This window comes from Sphaerodactylus townsendi, linkage group LG13 (genome assembly GCF_021028975.2).
Source record: "Sphaerodactylus townsendi isolate TG3544 linkage group LG13, MPM_Stown_v2.3, whole genome shotgun sequence".
Taxonomy (NCBI): domain Eukaryota; kingdom Metazoa; phylum Chordata; class Lepidosauria; order Squamata; family Sphaerodactylidae; genus Sphaerodactylus; species Sphaerodactylus townsendi.
In genome coordinates this window covers 40,689,684-40,709,837 of record NC_059437.1, presented here as the reverse complement: position 1 = coordinate 40,709,837, position 20,154 = coordinate 40,689,684, and the positions used below count along the sequence as shown (strand labels likewise).

Genomic DNA, 20,154 nt, shown 5'->3' with positions numbered 1-20,154 from the left:
CACATGAAACAGAGAGAAAGAGAGGGGCCCCTTCCGCACATGCAGAATAATGCACTTTCAATCCACTTTCAAGGCACTTTGAAGTTGGATTTTACTGTGCGGAATAGCAAAATCCATTTGCAAACAATTGTGAAAGTGGATTGAAAGTGCATTATTCTGCATGTGTGGAAGGGGCCAGAGAAGGAGAGGCCCTGGAGCCCAGCTGCACGAGACTCCTATTGGAGAAAAAGTTTGACTTTAACCAATCGTAATTATTAGTATCTCTGTGGAGACGTCATCGTGGGGTTCACTTATATTTTAGGATAGCCCTGTAAGGTCGGCTAATGTTATTATCCCCTACATCGCAGATGAGAGGAGGATAGATTTAAGGCGAGTTCATAAGACTGATGAAATTTTAACCAAGGACCTCCTAAATAACAGCACCTTTCACACGTGCTGGAGAGTGGCTGTCGAATGACAGTGCGGTAGAATGGGTGGCACCATTTCAATTCACAGGGGCTGGATTCTATCTTGGAAGGCTACTTCTCATAACAAAACTCTCTGCAACGAGAAATCCAGAACAAGAAAGATAAAGATTCTGCCTCTGGGTCTTTGCTTGTTGTGCTGTTTTTAAACGTAGGGGAACTTTTGAAAGTGTGATTCCCCCATGTCTGAAGTGGTGGCGTCCAGATGCTGTGGGTTCCTTGCCTAATTCTTAAGGTCCCAATCCAACCTAAACTAAACCCCTTTAACCCACATTTTCCCTGAAATCCATGGAGTCTAGGTTACACTGGTATGTTAAACGCATGCGATTCTGGTTCTGGAACTTACTTTCAAGTAGGCAATGCATACTACTGGACGGGCGCAGGAGGCAATTTGTTCCTTCCTTTCTTTTGTTCCTTCCTTCCTTTTTTGTTTCTTCCTTCCTTTTGTTCCTTCCTTCCTTTGGGTAGGATAGCATCCATTCCTTTCTTTCCATTTCTTCCCCAACCTCGTGAACTGGATAACAATACTGGAGGATAATGTCCTCAGGAAAATTAATATCCATTGCACTTTCCCCATATGTATTTTTTTAAAAAAAAATATTGATGTTATTACTTGAATTGTAGAGGTTTGTGGAGTCCTATTTGTTGAGCAAGTGGATAATATTATTTGCTCAGGGCTCTGACAGTGTTGTGGCTTTTGGGATGGCCCTTGAAGATTTCCCCTAAGAGGTGCTTTAAAAACTGGAGGCAAAGACTGAATTATAAACAGTTCAAATAAAATAAAGTAACTGGAGATGACCAGTCAGGAAACTTCTTATTGTTTCACATATTGTGCTCTCCAATGTTTCAGATAGCCCGAAATAATGGAGCATCTACTGGGCGGAGCATCTACTGGGCATGCAAAAAATCCCTAGTTTCAGTCCTTGAGGTTTCTAGTTACAAAAGGATGAATGTTGAAAGGTTCTCGGCCTTCTTTGACACGGAGCTGCTGCGGCAATGCAACGAGCGGTAGTAGTCTGAACATAAATAATAGTGTTCACAATCTTGGTTGCAAGACCAGTTCTTGCTCCTGGGGAGTTAGTAGATATGGGTAAAATAGAAAGTACAGTACTCTGTTTCACAAAAAGGTGTTAGTTTAGTCAGCTGAGAAAAGTGTATGTTTCCAGATTAGAATACAGTTCCAAATGAATATGAGAATTATAATTCATTTTTATGCATGCACACAGTCTTTGTCTAAATCATTATTTTGTGCTTTATTGAACATGGTACTTTGATACAAAAGCATTTGTGCCAAAATGTATTTGTATTTTCCAACTTTGGCACCAGGACGGGGCAGAGTATTCTGCAACAATGAAGGTCCAGCATGCTTTGTTCCCTGGTGGAGGAATATACAATTCACTGACATCTTTATGTGAAACAGAGTTTAGCACAGCCGAGGTTTCCTCAAATGGCTTAGCCAGGTCTGTTAAGATCAGGATTGTCTGTTCGGCAGTTCACATATCCAGTGTCTGCTCCTTTTGTAACTAGAGACTGGGGCTGGATGCCAAGCAGATGCTCCACCAGGGAGCACACATTATTCCAGAGACATCTGGACTGTCACAATTATTAATATTCTGATGTTGTTATTATTCTCATTGTTGGCAGTGGATTCAAATTTCAGCAGGGTAGCTGCCTTAGAGTGCAGCTCTATGCAGAGTTACTACTGTCTAAACTAACTGATCTGTCGGCCTCGGAACACAGCAATACAGTCAGATCAATTACATTATCGCATATAATTGTATTACTTCGACATCCTTCCTTATGTACTCTTACTCTGGAATAAGGTCCATTGGCATCAAGGCGATATTCACAAGTAGGGTTACGAAGGGACCTAGAGGTGCTCCTTTAACCAAAACGTAATGTGTGTAAAGAGGCAGTTGAAGCTTTTCCCTGTATGGAGAAATATAGTATCAGGTAGCAAATGATATCCCTATAAGACTTTATTAAAGAGACAGGACATTTTTTTTCCCAGTCAGTAGCCAACAGTATTTGCAAGTGAACATTTAGAGGATTGTAGTTATGAAACCAGATGTTTACCCAGGAGTGTGTTCCATTGAAATCAGCCCTGCTCTCTCTAGAGGTGGTTTTGATGAATGGTAACCTACTGACTAAAAGGCCCTAGTTATTATACAGTAGATCAGGTTTTTCTGCAACTCCTTTGTCAGAACTGTGTAAAGCTGAGTTGGTTTAGCCTTTGTTTTATGGAATATGCGTCCTAGGAGTTTTGAGTTACTTGAGTTCAACTGGAAGGTTTGTCTGTTGGCAGCCCTGCAAGCAAATCCCATGATGGGAGTGACAGATATAATGGGGTGGCCATAGGCTCAGGCAAAAGACCCTGCAGAGTTTTGGATTTCTGGAGCACTTTTGAACTCCTCCTATATTGTTGGCTTGCTTGCTTGCTTCAAAACTCTTCTCCCCCTCCCCTCCCACCGCCCCTTCCTGCAGCGAAGAAGACCTCAAAGCGATTTGCAGCAAAGTTGTGGGTAGTGGAATTCTTGCTCTTTAAACTGGCTGTACAAGATAGGGAGAAAGATGTGTGGTGCAACCTTAAGGCCCCTTTTGCACATGCGGAATAATGCACTTTCAATCCACTTTCACAATTGTTTGCAAGTGAGTGGATTTTGCTATTCTGCACAGTAAAATCCAGCAGCAAAGTGCATTGAAAGTGGTTTGAAAGTGCATTCTGCATGTGCGGAAGGGGCCTTAGAATGTCAGACTACCCCAATAAAGGCTCCTCAAGTCAGACTTCTTCTTCCACCCCAGTCTATCTTGTGGGAGTTTTTTTTTTGGGGGGGGGGAGGAGGAGAGGAAGGGACAACCACTTGTCACATTCTGCAACTCCTTGCAGGCACAGATCTCTAGGCCATCCAATGTAGTTTATGCATTCTGGCTGGCAAGGCAGTGGGCGCATGTGTAAACATTCATTCATATTGTGTAAATGTGTACAGAATTGAAGCCTGGGGGAGGGGGGGGGCTGCTTTTGTTCTCCTGCCTGATTTTTTTGTTTGGAGGCATCCTGGAACCTGGCTTGGAAGAAGGAAAGGAAGAACAAGGGTGGGGGTGGGGAGTGGGAAGTCAATTGGCCTCCGGCAGCAGGCTACCCTCTTCCCAGATGACTGGTATAGCAAATCCCGATTAGAATTATCCCTTCCATTTGGCATCCTCTAGTTCTGGTACAGACAGGCTGGCTAATATATATATTAAGTGGTGGGGGTGGGGAATCAATTGGGCCCAGTCTGTAATATGACATAACCAGGATAGCACTTATAAATTGAGTTAAGATCCCTCCAAAATTGCATTCTTCGTAGCCTCGTCCATTTTAATGAAAGAATCGACCCGGTGCGCCATTTCTACCTGCTGCAATCATTAAGATTGCACCATCCTCTGCTTCGGGCTGCTTTCTTTTCTACGGATTTCCGGGGTTCGGGCACTTTCTTGTGGTTCTAGACTTCTGATCTCTTAACTCATTAGTTACTGACTATCCCATTTTTTTAAAAAACTGTATCGATTCTCTACGTGTCAACCCCCCCCACCCGTCCTTGAGAGAAAGGCGGACTTGAAATAATGTAAATGAATTTTATGGGAGAAAAAGGAGAGAAAAGTTAAGTTTGGAAGAGAGAGAAAAGGTGGGTTTAAAGGACACATTTATAACTCTGCTGGCAAGCACTGCCTGCAATGGGCATAATAATTGTGCTGTCCAAGGCTTTCACGGCAGGAATCACTAGGATTTGTGGGGGTTACGGGTTGTATGTCCCTGTTCCAGTAGTATTTTCTCCTGACGTTCGTGAGATTCGAACCAGGGACTTCCCAACGTATACTTTGGTCTTTAAGTTCTCTCTCTCTTTCTCTCTCTCTCTCTCTCTCTCTCTCTCTCTCTCTCTCTCTCTCTCTCACACACACACACACACACACACACACACACACACACACACACACACACACACACACACACACACACACACACACACACACACACACACACACAGCTCCCCAGACTGGCATTTAAAATAAAATAACAAATCCCACCTGCCTATAGTCCCTGGAATGCCTGAATCCATCACTGTTTAAGATGTTTGTGTTTATCGCGCAGGTGGTGGGCGTGGCTACGGTTCTAGCGTGCCTGGTTTACAAACGGATAGCCTTGGGCGGGTCAGTGGGCTGTGCCATCTGGGTCTGTGGGCCACTGATTACAGGGTCAAATCATGTTTGCTCTTTGTCTATGCAAAGAGAAAAGAAGCACGAAAGGGAGACAGGCTCTATCATCTTTGACATAACCAGGGCTCATTCCGCACACGCAGAATAATGCACTTTCAAGCTGCTTTCAGGGCTCTTTGAAGCTGTGCGGAATGGCAAAAACAGTTGTGAAAGCAGCTTGAAAGTGCATTATTTTGCGTGTGCGGAATGAGCCCAGGATAGCACTCGAAGGCTTTCACGGCCGGAATCACTGGGGTGCTGTGTGGTTTCCGGGGTGTATGGGCGTGTTCCAGCAGCATTCTCTCCTGACGTTTTGCCTGCATTTGCGGCTGGCATCGTCAGAGAATTCAAAACATCAGGAGAAAATGCCACTAGTACTCGCCCATACAGCCCAGAAACCACACAACACCCCTCTATCTCTTTGCTAGTTTTCTACTGGCAGGGAGGGTTTTTAAAAATTTCTATTTGCAGGGAGGGTTTTTTTAAAAAAGAAAATCAACATATATTGCTGTTTCTAAACATATAAAACACACCAATTTTCCTCCCGTGAACCTATCTTCTTCCCTAGTCCCGAAAAGAAGAGGGGTATAAATGAAAGGGTGGGGGAGAAATAAAACAGAATCAAAAGAGGGGGGACCTTATCCAAACAGATAAATTTTTTTTTTAAAATCAGGTTTCCTAAAGCTCCGAACAATTCAGCCCCATTATATTTCATGCCTGCATTCCGTTTCTTTCTCTCTCTCTCTCTCTCTCTCTCTCTCATGGCAAAGATCCTCTGGGTTAAAATCCTGCTGCAAAGTGCATTGGAAGTGGAGTGACAGTGCACTATTCCGCATGTGCGGAAGGGGCCTCATTCTGAATGGCTGAAAAATCACCGTTGGGGGGTGGGGCAGATGGTAACAGAGGAAATGAATGAGGCTGCAGTCCTGTGCACATTTGACAAGGACTGAGGCCTGGCCCGCTGAGCGAAATAGCTCTTACTTCTGAGTAAGCATGCAAAAGAGCGGCCTCTTCCAACGTAGCTGCATAGGTGGAGCAGAAACTCTAGCAATATGTAAGGGAGATGTCCGGGAGCGCCTGGTCGAACAATAGGGATGTTGCAAATTCTATGGGCTGTGAGTGACTGCAGCTCGTTCATGTTGGGATAAGAGCTCCTGGTAGTTGGAGATTATCTCTTTATCGTAGTTAGCAGAGCGGCACGGGTGGCTAGAACACAGCAGAAGCCTTACCTCGTGTGCGTGCGTGTGCGTGATGAGTCCCAATGTGCGGCAAGCTTACACAAAAGAAAGTCGGAGTCAGTTATAGTTTCTTATCTAATAAAAGGAGTATTTATTAGTGAACTCCATTCTGGATAGAAAGGTAGGTAGATAGCGAGGAGCATCCATCCTCTCTCTAGGCATGGCAGGAAGAAGTGGGTGAGAAGGGGTCGAGGAAGAAGCCGGAAGGAAGGAAGTCCCTGAGAGTATCAGTCTAACATCAAAGGGATAGAACCAGCATGATAGAGTAAAGGTGTCAAATCCCTAGGTCCCTATCTAGCCATTAGCTCTCTAGTAAAAACCCCCTCTGTAGGTTGAGGCAGGAAACAGCGTAACAAAGTCCTTCACTTCCAACAGTTCAAAGGCCGCGGCTTTCTCTTTTCAAGACCAACGGGACTCTTTTGTCACTCTCTTCTTGCTGTCTTATTTGCTTGTTTGCAGGCGTATGTTTCCCAGTTACAAAGTGAAAGTCACAGGACTCAACCCCAAAACCAAGTACATCCTGTTGATGGACATTGTTCCCTCCGATGACCACAGATACAAATTTGCAGACAACAAATGGTAAGTAAGGCTATCGGGAGGAGGCTTGGAGGGGATTTTGGTAAAAGGTATCAGGGCTGCAAACAAAGACACAGTCCAGACTAAATTAAAGCATCCTGGGTTTTTATGGAAAAGAAATAATATGCGATCCTGTGCCCGTTTACCTGGTGGTAAACCTTCCTCAATCCAGTGGAATTTGAGTTGGCTTTTTTTTTGACGCGATTTGTCTGGCATTTCGTTAGGTAATGCGATTCGCAGACCCAACGCAATCGGAATCTAAAGGGTTAAAACTGGGTGGAGATAGGCAAATTAATCCGTTTTCAAAGCGGTGCGGGGTTCTCCTTCGTCTTGGACTAGAAAGGCAGTCATTTTGAACAAAGACCGTGGCCATTTGGAATGACCAATTATACAGCACCCAATGGATAATAAAATCTCTCCTAGCCTTATACTTTTCCATAGTTTGTAGTCCAAATTCTCAGAAATGATCTACAAAACTGGATGAATTAGGTGCTGGAATTCAGTATTTGAACTGCCTCCCGGAGGGGGCGGGCACGCTGCATACAGTAAAAAGGAACTTTATATTTGACCTTCCTCCTTGTTAAATTCAGAGAGTGGGAAGTCATGAGAAATCTGAACTTTCTTTTTCCACAGCCCCTAATGGTACAGTCCAGAATTCTATCAGTTTTCTCCATGTGTTGAATGGCTGTAGCGGTCCTCTTAGTGGACACCTGAAAAATAAAGCGGTTGTTCTGAAAGGGCAAGAGTAGAATGTACTAGGTCAGGTTTTATACGGGTGATGCCATTTAAAAAAATCCATTACATGAATTCTCTCTCTCTTTAAACAAAATACAGATACATGCCAGCTCCCTTCCTGCTGTGATAAAACTTTTTTTAAAATTAACCATGACTACCCAAAATGAGATTCTCATTTGCAATGGTACAGTCTGTTCCACCATGTCAGGACTGTACCACCTCGTTCTGCTGCACTGTACACTAATCATCAGAGGTACAAAGTCAGGGAAAAACTTTTTTCAGATTACTTTACATGATGTACAGAGATATTGGGGTGAATGTAGGGTATGTGAATAAGAAATGGATGGAACTGGTGGTGTGAAGCTCTTGGTAGGTCTGTTTTCAAATTGTATCTATAAAAATGTTTGTTTTCCTTTTGGTTAGGTCAGTTACTGGGAAAGCGGAACCAGCCATGCCTGGAAGATTATACGTCCATCCAGACTCACCAGCCACCGGTGCCCACTGGATGAGGCAGCTGGTTTCCTTCCAAAAACTCAAACTCACCAACAATCACCTTGATCCATTCGGGCATGTAAGTAGCAGTTACAGTCCAAGCTATAATACCCACTACTGTGACACTAAGCCTGCTGTATTATTTATTAGCTTTGGAGTTTATAATATTACAAAAGTAATATATGCAATTATTGATTTTATGCTTCATAAAAATAACAGAAGAGACAGACAGATGAGAAGGATTTTGCAGGGTTCCATTCTCTACTTCCTGAAAAAAAATTTTTTTTCAATTTTCATATACTCCCAGAATCCACCCCTTATCCTCAAACCTCCATTTCCGGCTCAGAAAAAAAGGGCACTCATGCAAGATGTGATTCTTGAACAGCAAGATCACTGCTTTCTGTATATGCTCAGAGACATATTTCTTTCTGTATTCTTATTCTACAGTGCATTTCATTACTGTTCTTATTCTCAATGAAGTCAGGTTTCTGAGGCTGTTGATTCCTAAGTCACGTCAAACCTTGCATAACTTAAAAAAAAAATCTTGCCGTAGAATTAAACAGATTGGGGGCCTGCTGAACCTATAAACTGGGCTGGGGCATTGGTGGCATGTTTCTTTTCACCAAGAGGGTGATTTAATTTAACTCAAGGCAGACAGATGATTTTTTTTTTAAAGATAGGGGACGGGAGATTCTGAAGGGACTTTTTGAGGCAAACGTCACTGATCTGAAATGGAAAGGTGCAGTGTTTGATGTTTCTTGGTGGCAGCTACATCATATCAATAGTTGGTGCTAATTGCTCTGCTTTTTAGGCAAATACATGGAGGAAAAGCCCAGAGATGAAATGGAAGACAGCAGGACCTTGTAAAACTTGATCTGCTAAATGATCTAGTAACCTACATTAAATTGGAGCCCAGAATATGTTAAGTTTTGAAGTAATCTGAAAGCCTGCTTGGATACTCTCGTCCATGTCTGCCTCAAAAGTGCTTCAGTTATCACGGATATAATTTTAGCCATGGCTCATTCCGCACATGCAGAATAAGGCACTTTCAAACTGCTTTCAGTGCTCTTTGAAGCTGTGCGGAATAGCAAAATCCACTTGCAAACAGTTGTGAAAGTGGTTTGGAAACGCATTATTTTGCGTGTGCGGAAGGGGCCCATGTTTTTGAAATCAGGACACAGTTCCCTCTGGGAAGACTTTTTGTTTATACAGCAAAATGCTACTCGGAGCCTGTTATCATAGAAGCTAAGTTCTGGGGCACTCCAAATGGAAAACCAGGCCAAATGGCATGTCTTAGTCCCTAAAGGGTGGTGAACGTGTGATTCAGGACAGTCCATAGCTTATTCTGGGTACAAATACCCCAGTTTCGTAATCTGCCTTTCTCCTGAAGATCACTGCATTTCTCCTGCAGCAGCTAGCAAAAAACCCTATGCTTTAGGTGAGGAACAGCCTAGGACTTCTCATAAGGCAAAGTCTCATGGATGTGGGAGTGCATGGTGCTATTTTGAGTGCAGAGGCTTTTGAAGTATCCTCAGAATTTGCAGCTGGACTTGCAAGGAAGAATGAGAAAGTATAAACAAAGATCTGGGCCTGGAAACCAGCTTCAGCCTCCTCCAGTTGGAAATAGCTTGAATTTCTCAGGAGCATCTGATTGGCTATTGTGAGAAACAGGCGGCTATTGCCTGTCTCTGAAAAAGATGTTAGTAGGGTTGTATATTCCTCCACCACAGAAGTCAACATGTTGGACCTCCTTTGTTGTAGAATGCCTGAGTCCTGGTGCCTATCTAGCCCTGTTCCCCACATCCATTTGAGAATAAAAATTCAATGAACTATAAATGCTCTTGCATCCAAGTACATGTTCAATAATGCACAAAATAATGGTTTTGACAAAGGCAGCAAGTAAAAATGAATGATAATTCTTATATTCCTTTGGGACTACTCTCTAATGCGGAAGCATACGGTGTTCTCTACCTCAGTACCTCAGTTGGCCTTAGGATATATAGACCAACACTTTGTAGTGAACAAATCAAAGAATGACTCTATACTCTGAGCCAGGGGTCCCCAATATGGTGCCTGTGGGTATCATGGTCCCTACTTTTTTTCCTTTTTCTGGCACCCATCAAGTATTTTTAAGAAGTGGGAAGGGTCAAGTTTTGCTCAGCAGAGCTTCTTGGAGATTTGACTGTGCACATTTTTTAAAATGTTGATTTGGCAGCTGCTGCGCCCACCACACAAGGGGTCATTCCGCACATGCAGAATAAGGCACTTTCAAACTGCTTTCAGTGCTCTTTGAAGCTGTGTGGAATAGCAAAATCCACTTGCAAACAGTTGTGAAAGTGGTTTGAAAACGCATTATTTTGCGTGTGCGGAATGGGCCAAGGATTCACACTGTATTACTGAAATGAAGCTGTGGCAATCATATTTTGCGGCTGGCTTCTCCTGCAGAATTGCAAATGCACCTGCAGGTTCAAAAAGGTCAGGGATCTAAGCAATTGAAAGCCAGCCTTTGGTTACTTGGGGCTGTGGGGGGTGGGGATGGAAGAGTATTTCCAGACCGACTTATCTGAAAACTTCAAATTCACAAAAGATAGGGGAAGGGGGTAAAGTAACAAGAGGAAAGGCCTGAGGTCCACTGGGCATGATTTACCTTTTAGAAAATAAATTCAAGAGAATCTAAGGCCCCTTCTGCACATGAAGAATAATGCACTTTCAATCCACTTCCACAATGGTTTGAAAGTGGATTTTGCTATTTCGCACAGCTGCAAAGTACACTGAAAGTGGATACATTCAGCTGTGACCCCTAATCTGGAGAACCATATTTGATTCCTCACCTCCACCTGAGTGGCCCAGGCTTATCTGGTGGACCAGATGTGTTTCCACACTACTACATTCTTGCTGGGTGACATTGGGCTAGTCACAGTTCTCTCAGAACTCTCTCAGCCCGACGTGTCTAACAAGGTGTCTGTTGTGGGGAGAGGAAGGAAAAGGAGTTTGTAAGCCACCTTGAGTCTCCATACAGGAGAGAAAGGTGGGGTATAAATCCAAACTTCTCCACCTCCTCCTCCTCCTCCTCCTCCTCCTCCTCCAGCAGTGGTGTAGTGGTTGAGAGCAGGTGCACTCTTATCTGGAGAACCAGGTGTGATTCCCCGCTCTGCCACTTGAGTCATGGAGATTTATCTGGTGAACTAGATTAGCCTGTGTACTCCAACACATGCCAGCTGGGTGACCTTGGGCTAGTCACAGTCCTTTGGAGCTCTCTCAGCCCCACCCACCTCACAGGATTTTTGTTGTGGGGGAGGGAAAGGAGATTGTAAGCCCTTTTGAGTCTCCTTACAGAACAGAAAGGGGGGATATACCCTCCTCCTCCTCCTCCTCCTCCTCCTCCTCTTCTTCTTCTTCCTCTTCCTCCTCCTCCTCCTCCTCCTCCTCCTCCTCCTCCATCATTGAGGACAGGGACACTAGGAAGGCTGAGTCCGGCTCTGCTTGGCCGTCTCTGCCTCTCGAGCTGGCCAAAGGGGCGCACGGGTCGCCTCCCCCTTCGAGACGCTGTAATGAAATTAAGCATCATTAGATCGTTCCCCGGGGATGTCTGCGGCCCCGCGGGATGTCAGAGCAATTTGGCTAAACCTTGGGGATGAGAGTGGCTTGCAAGCCGAGCAGGCTTCCCGGGGTCCCCCTGGCGCAGGCCCACGGGGCGGCTGTGCGTCTCCTTGTCGCCAGGTTGGACGGCTGGCATTGTCAGCGGAGGGGGCGCTTCCCCTGCCCCCGGGAGGATTAAGCTCCAGGGCGCGCCGGAGGTCTGCCAGAAGCCTTGGGGCCGTCTCCATCCCGCCAGGGCTGGGGGGTTCGGGCCGCCCTTCGGGCACCCGCCCCTGGCATCTCTTTCACAGGACAATAGGGAGGTTGGGGGCGAAGGGGGGTCGAGGAGGGGTCAGGCGACCCAGACCAGCCGTCCCTTCCAACGCCTTGTCTCCATCCAGAGTTCCGTTTGTGCAGTGGGAGCAGGTGAAAGGAGCCCGAGGCTTAGAAGTTAGTCACATCCTCATCTAGAGTGACTTCTATTAGCGCTAATAATATCTCATGACAGTCCTGTGGTTTTCACTTTGGTGAGCCGCCCTGAGCGAAATGGATTCAATGCATCTGCAAGGCCCTTTCCGCACAGGCAGAATAACGCACTTTCCATCCACTTTCATAACTGTTTGCAAGTGAATTTTGTTATCCTGCACAGTAAAATCCAGCTACAAAGTGCATCGAAAGTGGATTGAAAAGTGCATTATTCTGCATGTGCGGAAGGGGCCTTAGAAACCATCTGTTAACATGTTGCCTTCTTCCAGAAGGTCAGGATCAAGCAGGTGTGTCAGGAAAGTTGGGAGTGGAATGGATTGTCCAAGGCGTTCTTCCTGGGATGTAGATGCCACCTTTACCCCCACACAGCTGGCGAGAGCACAATTTGCCCCCTTGCTTCCTAAATGCTAGGCTCCTTCTGGGAGGGAGGACTACTGTTTTATTTTCTGGTTGTTCTGTTCATGCACACTGATGGTGCATAATCCTGCGCTATCAGTACTCGTTGACTGTGAATAATTTAAACGAGTGAAGCGTGTATTGTTTTAAAAGCTCTCAGAGGAGGGGATCTGAAGGCATCCGACACTGCAGCCTTGCTTCAGCCAGCAGATCTTGGTTTTATCCAAGTCTGGATGGGAGAGTAGAGCACGTGGGAGCTTCGGATGCATTCCATCAATAATGATGGGTGATAGAATCATAGAGTTGGAAGAGACCCCCAAAGGCCATCAAGTCCAACCCCCTTCCATGCAGGATCACACAATCACACAATCAAAGCACTCCCGACGTATGCTCATCCAGCCTTTCTTTAAAAGGCTCCACCACACTCTCAGATAGTTCATTCCACTGTTGAACAGCCCTGACTGTCAGGAAGTTTTTCCTGATGTTTAGGTGGAATCTCTTCCCCTTCACCTTGAACCCATTACTCCTGGTCCTGGTCTCCGGAGCAGCAGAAAACAAGCTTGCTCCCTCACCAGCATGACATCCCTTCAAATATCTAAACATGGCTGTCATGTCACCTCTTCACCTTCTCTTCACCAAACTAAACATACCCAGCTCCCTAAGTCTCTCCTCGTAGGGCATAGGTGTCAAACTCGCGGCCCTCCAGATGTTCTGGACTACAGTTCCCATCATCTCCTGCCAGCATCATGCTGGCATGGGGATGATGGGAACTGTAGTCCAGAACATCTGGAGGCCCCCGAGTTTAAGTTCGACACCTGTGTTGTAGTAGGGCATGGATTCCAGACCTTTTACCACACACCCCTCGCATTGACAACATGGGGTCCTAACTGAGCTTAGTTGTTCTGGAGACAAGTTGGGCAGCCTTACTGAAGAAAGGATAAAAGCGCTGTACCATTTCGAACCACCTTTCGAAGTCCCATCCAAGGGACGATCCCTTTGCTCACGTACCCAGACCAAAGGCAAAGCTATGAGATACCGGCAGACACAAGACCACTGTAGGAGTGCACTCCTGAAATATCCCCAGGCAAAAACGAACAAACCAACCAGGCAAGAAACCCTGTAAGATCAGGAAGAAAGGTTCTCTACACGTGCCTCCTTCGTGTTGCTGAAATAAGGGGGCGTTGAAATAAGCCGACACACAGTAGTGTTCAGTTAAGTAGGATCGAGTTCAGTGCGGCTTAACCCCAAGTAAGCCAGAAGCTGCCTTGAGAATAAACCCCTACTGAATTAAATGGGAATTTCAGCTACTTTAAAGGGGGGGAAAAAACCCACCGCCAGACCGCCCTACCCTTCCTGAATAGAGGTGGGGAGGTAGAGATAAGGTCGTCTTGCTTAGGATCCTTTCTTTGGAGAGAGAACCTCGTTGGAGGAAATAAGATTCCTTCCGAGCAGACCGCTTAGTTAGCCCTGCTTCCGCAGGCCTCGCCTCTGTTCCCAACAGCCCTGTGAGGTAGACTAGGCTGAGCGTAATTGGTCCCAAGTCACTCTGGGCTTTCTGAGATCTGCAGCCGGATCTGTCTTGGCGAGGCATGGTCCCATTATAGGGTCTCCCCTACATACAGTTCTTGGCATCACTTCCGCGCGCGCGCGCGCGTGTGTGTGTGTGAGAGAGAGAGAGACACCCCCGGGGTCGCCTTGGTCGCCGCCGCCGGCTTCCCGTCTCAGTCTGACGCCGCCTGCCCGTCGCCTTCTCTTCCAGATCATCCTCAACTCGATGCACAAATACCAGCCGCGGCTCCATATCGTCAAGGCGGACGAGAACAACGGCTTCGGCTCCAAAAACACGGCCTTCTGCACCCACGTCTTTCCGGAGACGGCTTTTATCGCCGTGACCTCTTACCAGAATCACAAGGTAAAAGAAAACGGGACCGGGAGAGGGAGAGGGAGAGAGTCGCGGAGGGGACCCCGTTGGCTCTGTGGCTTGAGGGGATGCTGAGACGGTCATTGTCTCCCTTCTCGGGGAAGAGGATCAAGCGGGGAGGGTGGGATGAGAAGACAAGGATCAGTGCACTGTGCAGCTCTGTGCTTCAGGGCGACCCTAAACAAAGTTACTCCAGTCTGACCTCTCCATTGCCCAGAATGTGAATCATAGAGTTGGAGGAGACCCCAGGGGCCATCCAGTTCAACCTCCTGCATTGCAGGAACACACAAAGCACTCCAGCCTCTGTTTAAAAACCTTCAAAGGAGGAGACTCCACCACTCTCCGAGGCAGTGCATTCCGCTGTCAGCCTTGACAGTCAGAAAGTTGTTCCTAATCTCTTTTCCTTCACCTTGAACCCATTACTTTGCATCCTAGTCTCTGAGGCAGCAGAAAACAAGCTTGCTCCCTCTTGAACATAACATCCCTTCAAATATTTAAACATAGCTATTATGATCTATCTATCTATCTATCTATCTATCTATCTATCTATCTGTCTGTCTGTCTGTCTGTCTGTCTGTCTGTCTGTCTGTCTGTCTGTCTGTCTGTCTGTCTGTCTGTCTGTCTGTCTGTCTGTCTGTCTGTCTGTCTGTCTGTCTGTCTGTCTGTCTGTCTGTCTGTTTATTTATTTATTACATTTATATACCGTCCTCCCCCAAAGGGCTCAGGGCGGTGAACATGAATATACAAATAGAGCACAAAATAAAATCAATAAATCTTAGGTCATTAAATAAATCATAGTAAATGGCTCTATAGTCTTTGAATCATTAAAACCCCATTAAAAGCAGCGTATTAATATCAAATAAATAAATAATACAATAAGAGGCGACCTACTAACCAATCCCTTAAAAGAGGGGAGGGACGGCAGGATCCACAGATGTTAACAGACTAAACATCCCCAGCTCCCTAAGCCTCTCTTCTTAGGGCATAGATTCCAGATCTTTTACCATCTATGTTGCCCTCCACTGGACAAGTTCCAGCGTGTCCATATCCTTCTTAAATTGCAGTGCCCAGAACTGAACACAGTACTCAAGGTGAGGCCTGACCAATGCAGAGTAAAGTGGTACAATCACTTCCCTCCATTCTAGACATTATACTTTTATTGATGCATTCCAGAATTGCATTGGTTGTGTTCTCTAGGGCAGTCCTAAACACAATTACTGCAGTCTAACGGTACCCCACTGATTCCAATGGACTTAGACTGGAGTAACTCTGTCCAGGATTTCCCTGAATGTGTTTCTCTAGTCCTGCTTAAACATAATTGGCCGCTCATTCTCCTTACAACAACCCTCTAAGGCTGTTTTTCCAGAACATTAGTCAGCAAGATCTGTCCTAGTTCAACAAAAAAAAGTGTCATGTGACACCTTAAAGATCTTTAGAAGCTTTTATTCTAGCCAAGCTTGCTTGGGCTAGCACTTGCTTTGTCAGGAAATCCACATAAGTGTACAGGCGGTGATCTGAATCCTTTCCCTAGTCCAGGCCTGCTTCACAGGGCTGTTGTGAGGACAAATGGAGTGAGGCGGAACCATGCATTGCCCTTTGAAGCCATTGGAGTTTCCTAATATAAAGCAAGTTATAGTTGGCTGCTGTACAGCGAAGCAGATAAAGTTGGGTTGGTTTGTTGCTAGTGCTTGGATGGGAAATCTCATTGGACTTCTGTGTGAGTTCCATCATGGAAGAAAAGCGGTCTATAATGCAAGAATCTGTGTCTATATTGTGGATTGAATAAATTATGCTACATTTTTAATTATGTATTAACGATGTTATAGATGGATTGTGAATATTAAGTATTAATGATGTATATCGTATAATGATTGTGTGTAAGCTGTCTTAAGCCCGGCCTTTGGCAGGGGTAAGGCAGGACACAAATCTAACTAAAGTAAAGAAATGTGTACTATGATGCCCCTTAGAGGGCTACAGGAGAGCAGTTTGATTGAGAAACAGTGATTTGGGTTTCGGGTAGGGCTATGGAGAACCCCACAAACACCTTGAAGCTTCAGGGTGAACCTAAGGCAGGAGTGTCCGACTCTGGCCCTCCCCAGCTTTCTCTTAGTCAACCTACCTCTCTTCGCCTCTCTTTCTTAACCTAGCCTACCTCCCAAGAATGTTGTGAGGACAAGAAAGAGGAAGACGTCTTCTTTCAGAAATGCTATTTGCCTCCCCTTCCCCCTTCCTTGTTTCCAGCGCGTGACACAAACCTCATGGGTCAGCGGTGGAACCTGGGAATTTGGGGATGGCGTTGGTGGCAAGGGATTCTTGGCAGGGTAGCTCTGGAGTTTATTAGTATTTCAGAACACATGCTGGTTTTTTGCCAGGATGTGGTTTTACTGGGCAGGCTAGTAAAATAATGGAGGCTTGCCAATTCTAGTGCAGAACTGAATACAGTTCTAGTAGTTGGCTCCTCCAGCACAGCAGCTCCATTGGAAAAGATTTGATGTTATTAGCATACCGACAAAATATCTGTGCTGAGATGCTTAGATGGGTTTTCAAAGGGTTTAAACTAACTCATACAGGATACATCTGTCAATGGTGATTAGCTATGATGAGTGAATGGAGCCTCCATGTCCAGAGGCATTGTACCTCTGAGGGCAGGAGCTGATGGTGGCTTTGGCCTCCATACCTTACTTGTAGGACTTCTATTGACATTTGATGGACCACCATGAGAAACAGCATATTGGACTAGACCAGGGGGGTGTCCAACTCTGGCACATCACATGTTCATGGACTACAATTCCTATCAACCCCTGCTGGCATGGTCTGATGGGAATTGTAGTCCATTAACATCTGAAGCGCCAGAGCTGGACACCTCTGGACTAGACTAACCCATTGGCCTGATCCAGCCGAGCTCTTTTTAATGTATTTCTTTACTTGGGCAAATGAGGGCTTGCTAGAGTGGGGACATAAGAACATAAGAACTAGCCTGCTGGATCAGACCAGAGTCCACCTAGTCCAGCACTCTGCTATTCGCAGTGGCCCACCAGGTGCCTTTGGGAGTTCACGTGCAGGATGTGAAAGCAATGGCCTGCTGCTGCTGCTGCTCCAGAGCACTTGGTCTGCTAAGGCATTTGCAATCTGAGATCAAGGAGGATATAAGAAGCCAAGGTTGCCAATATTTTTTTCCTCAGAGGGCTTCTGTGCCTTTAATAATGACATGACAAGCAGAAATCCCACTGGTAAAGTGAACCCCAGTTCTGCATTTTCCTTCTGAAAGAGGCTTCTGTTTGGAATTTGAGCTTTTAAAAGTACAGGAACCCCTTCAGAAAAAAAGTTGGCTGCCTGCAGGTGCTCAGATATACGTATTAAACCCAGCAGCAGGCGCAGGAGAGGCTGGCCATTTCCCCTGATGCCTCGGCAGTCTGAAAGAGACTTATGAAATCCCTTCCTCCAGTCAGACTTGAGCTCCCAACCTGATTTCTATGAGGCTTTGACTGGGCTTGTCAGCAGCTCAGTGGATTCTGAAGAATACTGAGGTGTTGGCGCAGGTCACGTGGACGTTCCGTTTCCTTGCCAGTTATCTAATAAGGCTTCTTGCAATTTGCTGGCATCTCCTATGGGATCTCCCTGTATTCAGAAAAAACTTCTCTCTTTTTTGCTGCAAACTAATGTCTCCCACTCCTCCAGTTCCAGTATCCTGCTTTTTTCCTTTCAGTCAAGTAACAGGCGACAGCATGGGGGTTTCAGGGCAAGGGACGGTCAGAAGTGGCTTGCTATTGCCTGCCTCCGCATCATGACCCTGGTATTCCTTGGAGGCCTCTCATCCAAATACTTGCCCTGTTTAGCTTCTGAGATCTGACGAGATCGGGCTAGACTGAGGCCCCTTCCGCACATGCAGAAGAATGGACTTTCAATCCACTTTCACAATTGTTTTGCAAGTGCATTTTGATATTCCGCATAGTAAAATCCAGCTGCAAAGTGCATTGAAAGTGGATTGAAAGTGCACTATTCTGCATGTGTGAATGGGGCCTGAGGTTCTTCAGGTCAGGGCATTGACCTGCATGGGCCCAGGAAATAAGGCCTGGAAGATAAATTAGATTTCAGCAATCATTATCCTTGATTTTGACACTCTTGCTCCCGGGGCTGGGAGGCTCTGAGGGATCCACCCCAAACTATTCTGCAGTTTTAAAAAAAAAGTAAGTTCAAGTTGGACAAAGACCAATATTTACACTAGATATGCCAGAATAGTTTGTAAACAGACAATATCAGAGAGGAAAGCTGAACTACAGTCTTCTGTGGGTAGGACGAGCCAATGGTTTGTAGTCAGAATAGATGAAACCCCGACTGTCCTTTATCCCCTTTTGGTTTCTCTTTTCAGATCACTCAGCTCAAGATTGAAAACAACCCCTTTGCAAAAGGCTTTAGAGGCAGCGATGACATGGAGCTGCACAGAATGTCGAGAATGCAAAGGTAAACTCTTCAGACTCTAAAGACCAAAATAGGTGATTGCCTTTCAGATATGTTTTCCTCTTATGAATCAGGATGTGTCTGAATGGACACTAACTTGTTCAGTTGAGCCGCTGCTGTGTACAGTCATTTGTTGCTCTCTGGCGTTATGTTCTATGAAAAGTGCTTCTGCTTTTTTGCAGCTGAAGCAAAAGGAGCACAGCACTGACTGGCTACTGCTTGTGCTGTCACCAAATCATTTATCCTTTCCCGCTTTCAAAGCATTATATGGTATCGTAGTCCGTTAACATGTGAAGGGCCAGAGTTGGACACTCCAAACAATTGTGAAAGTGGATTGGAAGTGCATTATTCTGCATGTGCAGAAGGAGCCCCAGTCTCTCCCCACCACACACAATGAAATATCTTTTCCTAGATGGTACGTGCCACAAGTTTTGTATTGTCTGAAAACAGCATGCTTCCCCCCCCACCCTTTTCTTAGTTTTACCTGTACTTCAGTTCAAGTGATCATGCACATACCTAATCTCCAAACTACAGAGATCACTCCCCTGGGTATCGACGGTAGCTTTGGAAGGCAGACTCTATGGCTCTACATCCTGGCTGAACTTCTGCCCTCCCTGGGCACTGCTTGGCTTCCAAAATCTGACACAATCAGGCTATAGTCCTATGCCATCCCACACAGCATCATAGAGTTAGAAGAGACCACAGGGGCCATCACCTCCAACCCCCTCCCATGCAGGAATACACAATCAAAGCACAGATGGACATCCAGCCAATGTTCAAAAACCTCCAAAGGAGGACACTCCTCCTCATTCGAAGGCAGCATATCCCACGGTCGGGCTCAGTCACTACTGATTAGTGGCAACTCATGTACCCTACTAATCATCAATCTGTATCCCCCCCCCGCCCCGCCCCGCCCCGCCGCCTTGAGGACCAATGGAATGACCAGCTCTGGTCATGTTTCCATAATTACTTTGCTACCATCCTCCCGGGGTCTGCAACCTGCGGCTCTCCAGATGTTCATGGACTACAATTCCCATCAGCCCCTGCCATCATGGCCAATTGGCCATGGCAGCAGGGGTTTATGGGAACTGTAGTCCATGAACATCTGGAGAGCCTCAGGTTGCAGACCCCTGCTCCAGAAACATCAGCCAGATGTGCTGTTTCTGGCCGGTGATCTCAGTGCCAGTATAGGTAAAGATGAGAAGCTATCCCACTGTCAAACAGCCCTTGCTGTCAGAAAGTTCTTACTAATGTTTAGGTGGAATCTCCTTTCCTGTACTTTGAATCCCTTGAGTCCTTTAGATGTCAAATCTGGCAGGGGATGATGGGAACTGTAGTCCATAACTTCTGGAGGGCCGTGAGTTTGTCACCTCTTGGCAACACTTCTTGAGGCTCTCAGGCCAAGAGGTCTTTCCCATCCTCTGCCTACAAGAGATTGTTTATCAGAAGGGGTCAAGGATCTGAGGATGGCAGGGTCTGAATGTGGAATATTTAACAAGCGAAGCAGGTCCTTAATTTTTTGCTAGATCTGTTAGTCCACCAGGCACAGCTTCTGCCCACTGTCTCTGGAAGCAGA

The 20,154-nt window shown here is 45.9% G+C and overlaps 1 protein-coding gene across 1 annotated transcript in view; it reads left to right on the top strand.

The window, feature by feature from the left end:
• Positions 1-20,154, top strand: part of TBX5 (T-box transcription factor 5) — a 91,189-nt gene that overhangs the window by 54,711 nt on the left and 16,324 nt on the right. Inside the window, 4 exon segments of the mRNA XM_048514923.1 lie at positions 6,395-6,514; positions 7,670-7,817; positions 13,959-14,111; positions 18,490-18,581. Coding sequence (XP_048370880.1) covers positions 6,395-6,514; positions 7,670-7,817; positions 13,959-14,111; positions 18,490-18,581 — 513 coding nt within the window.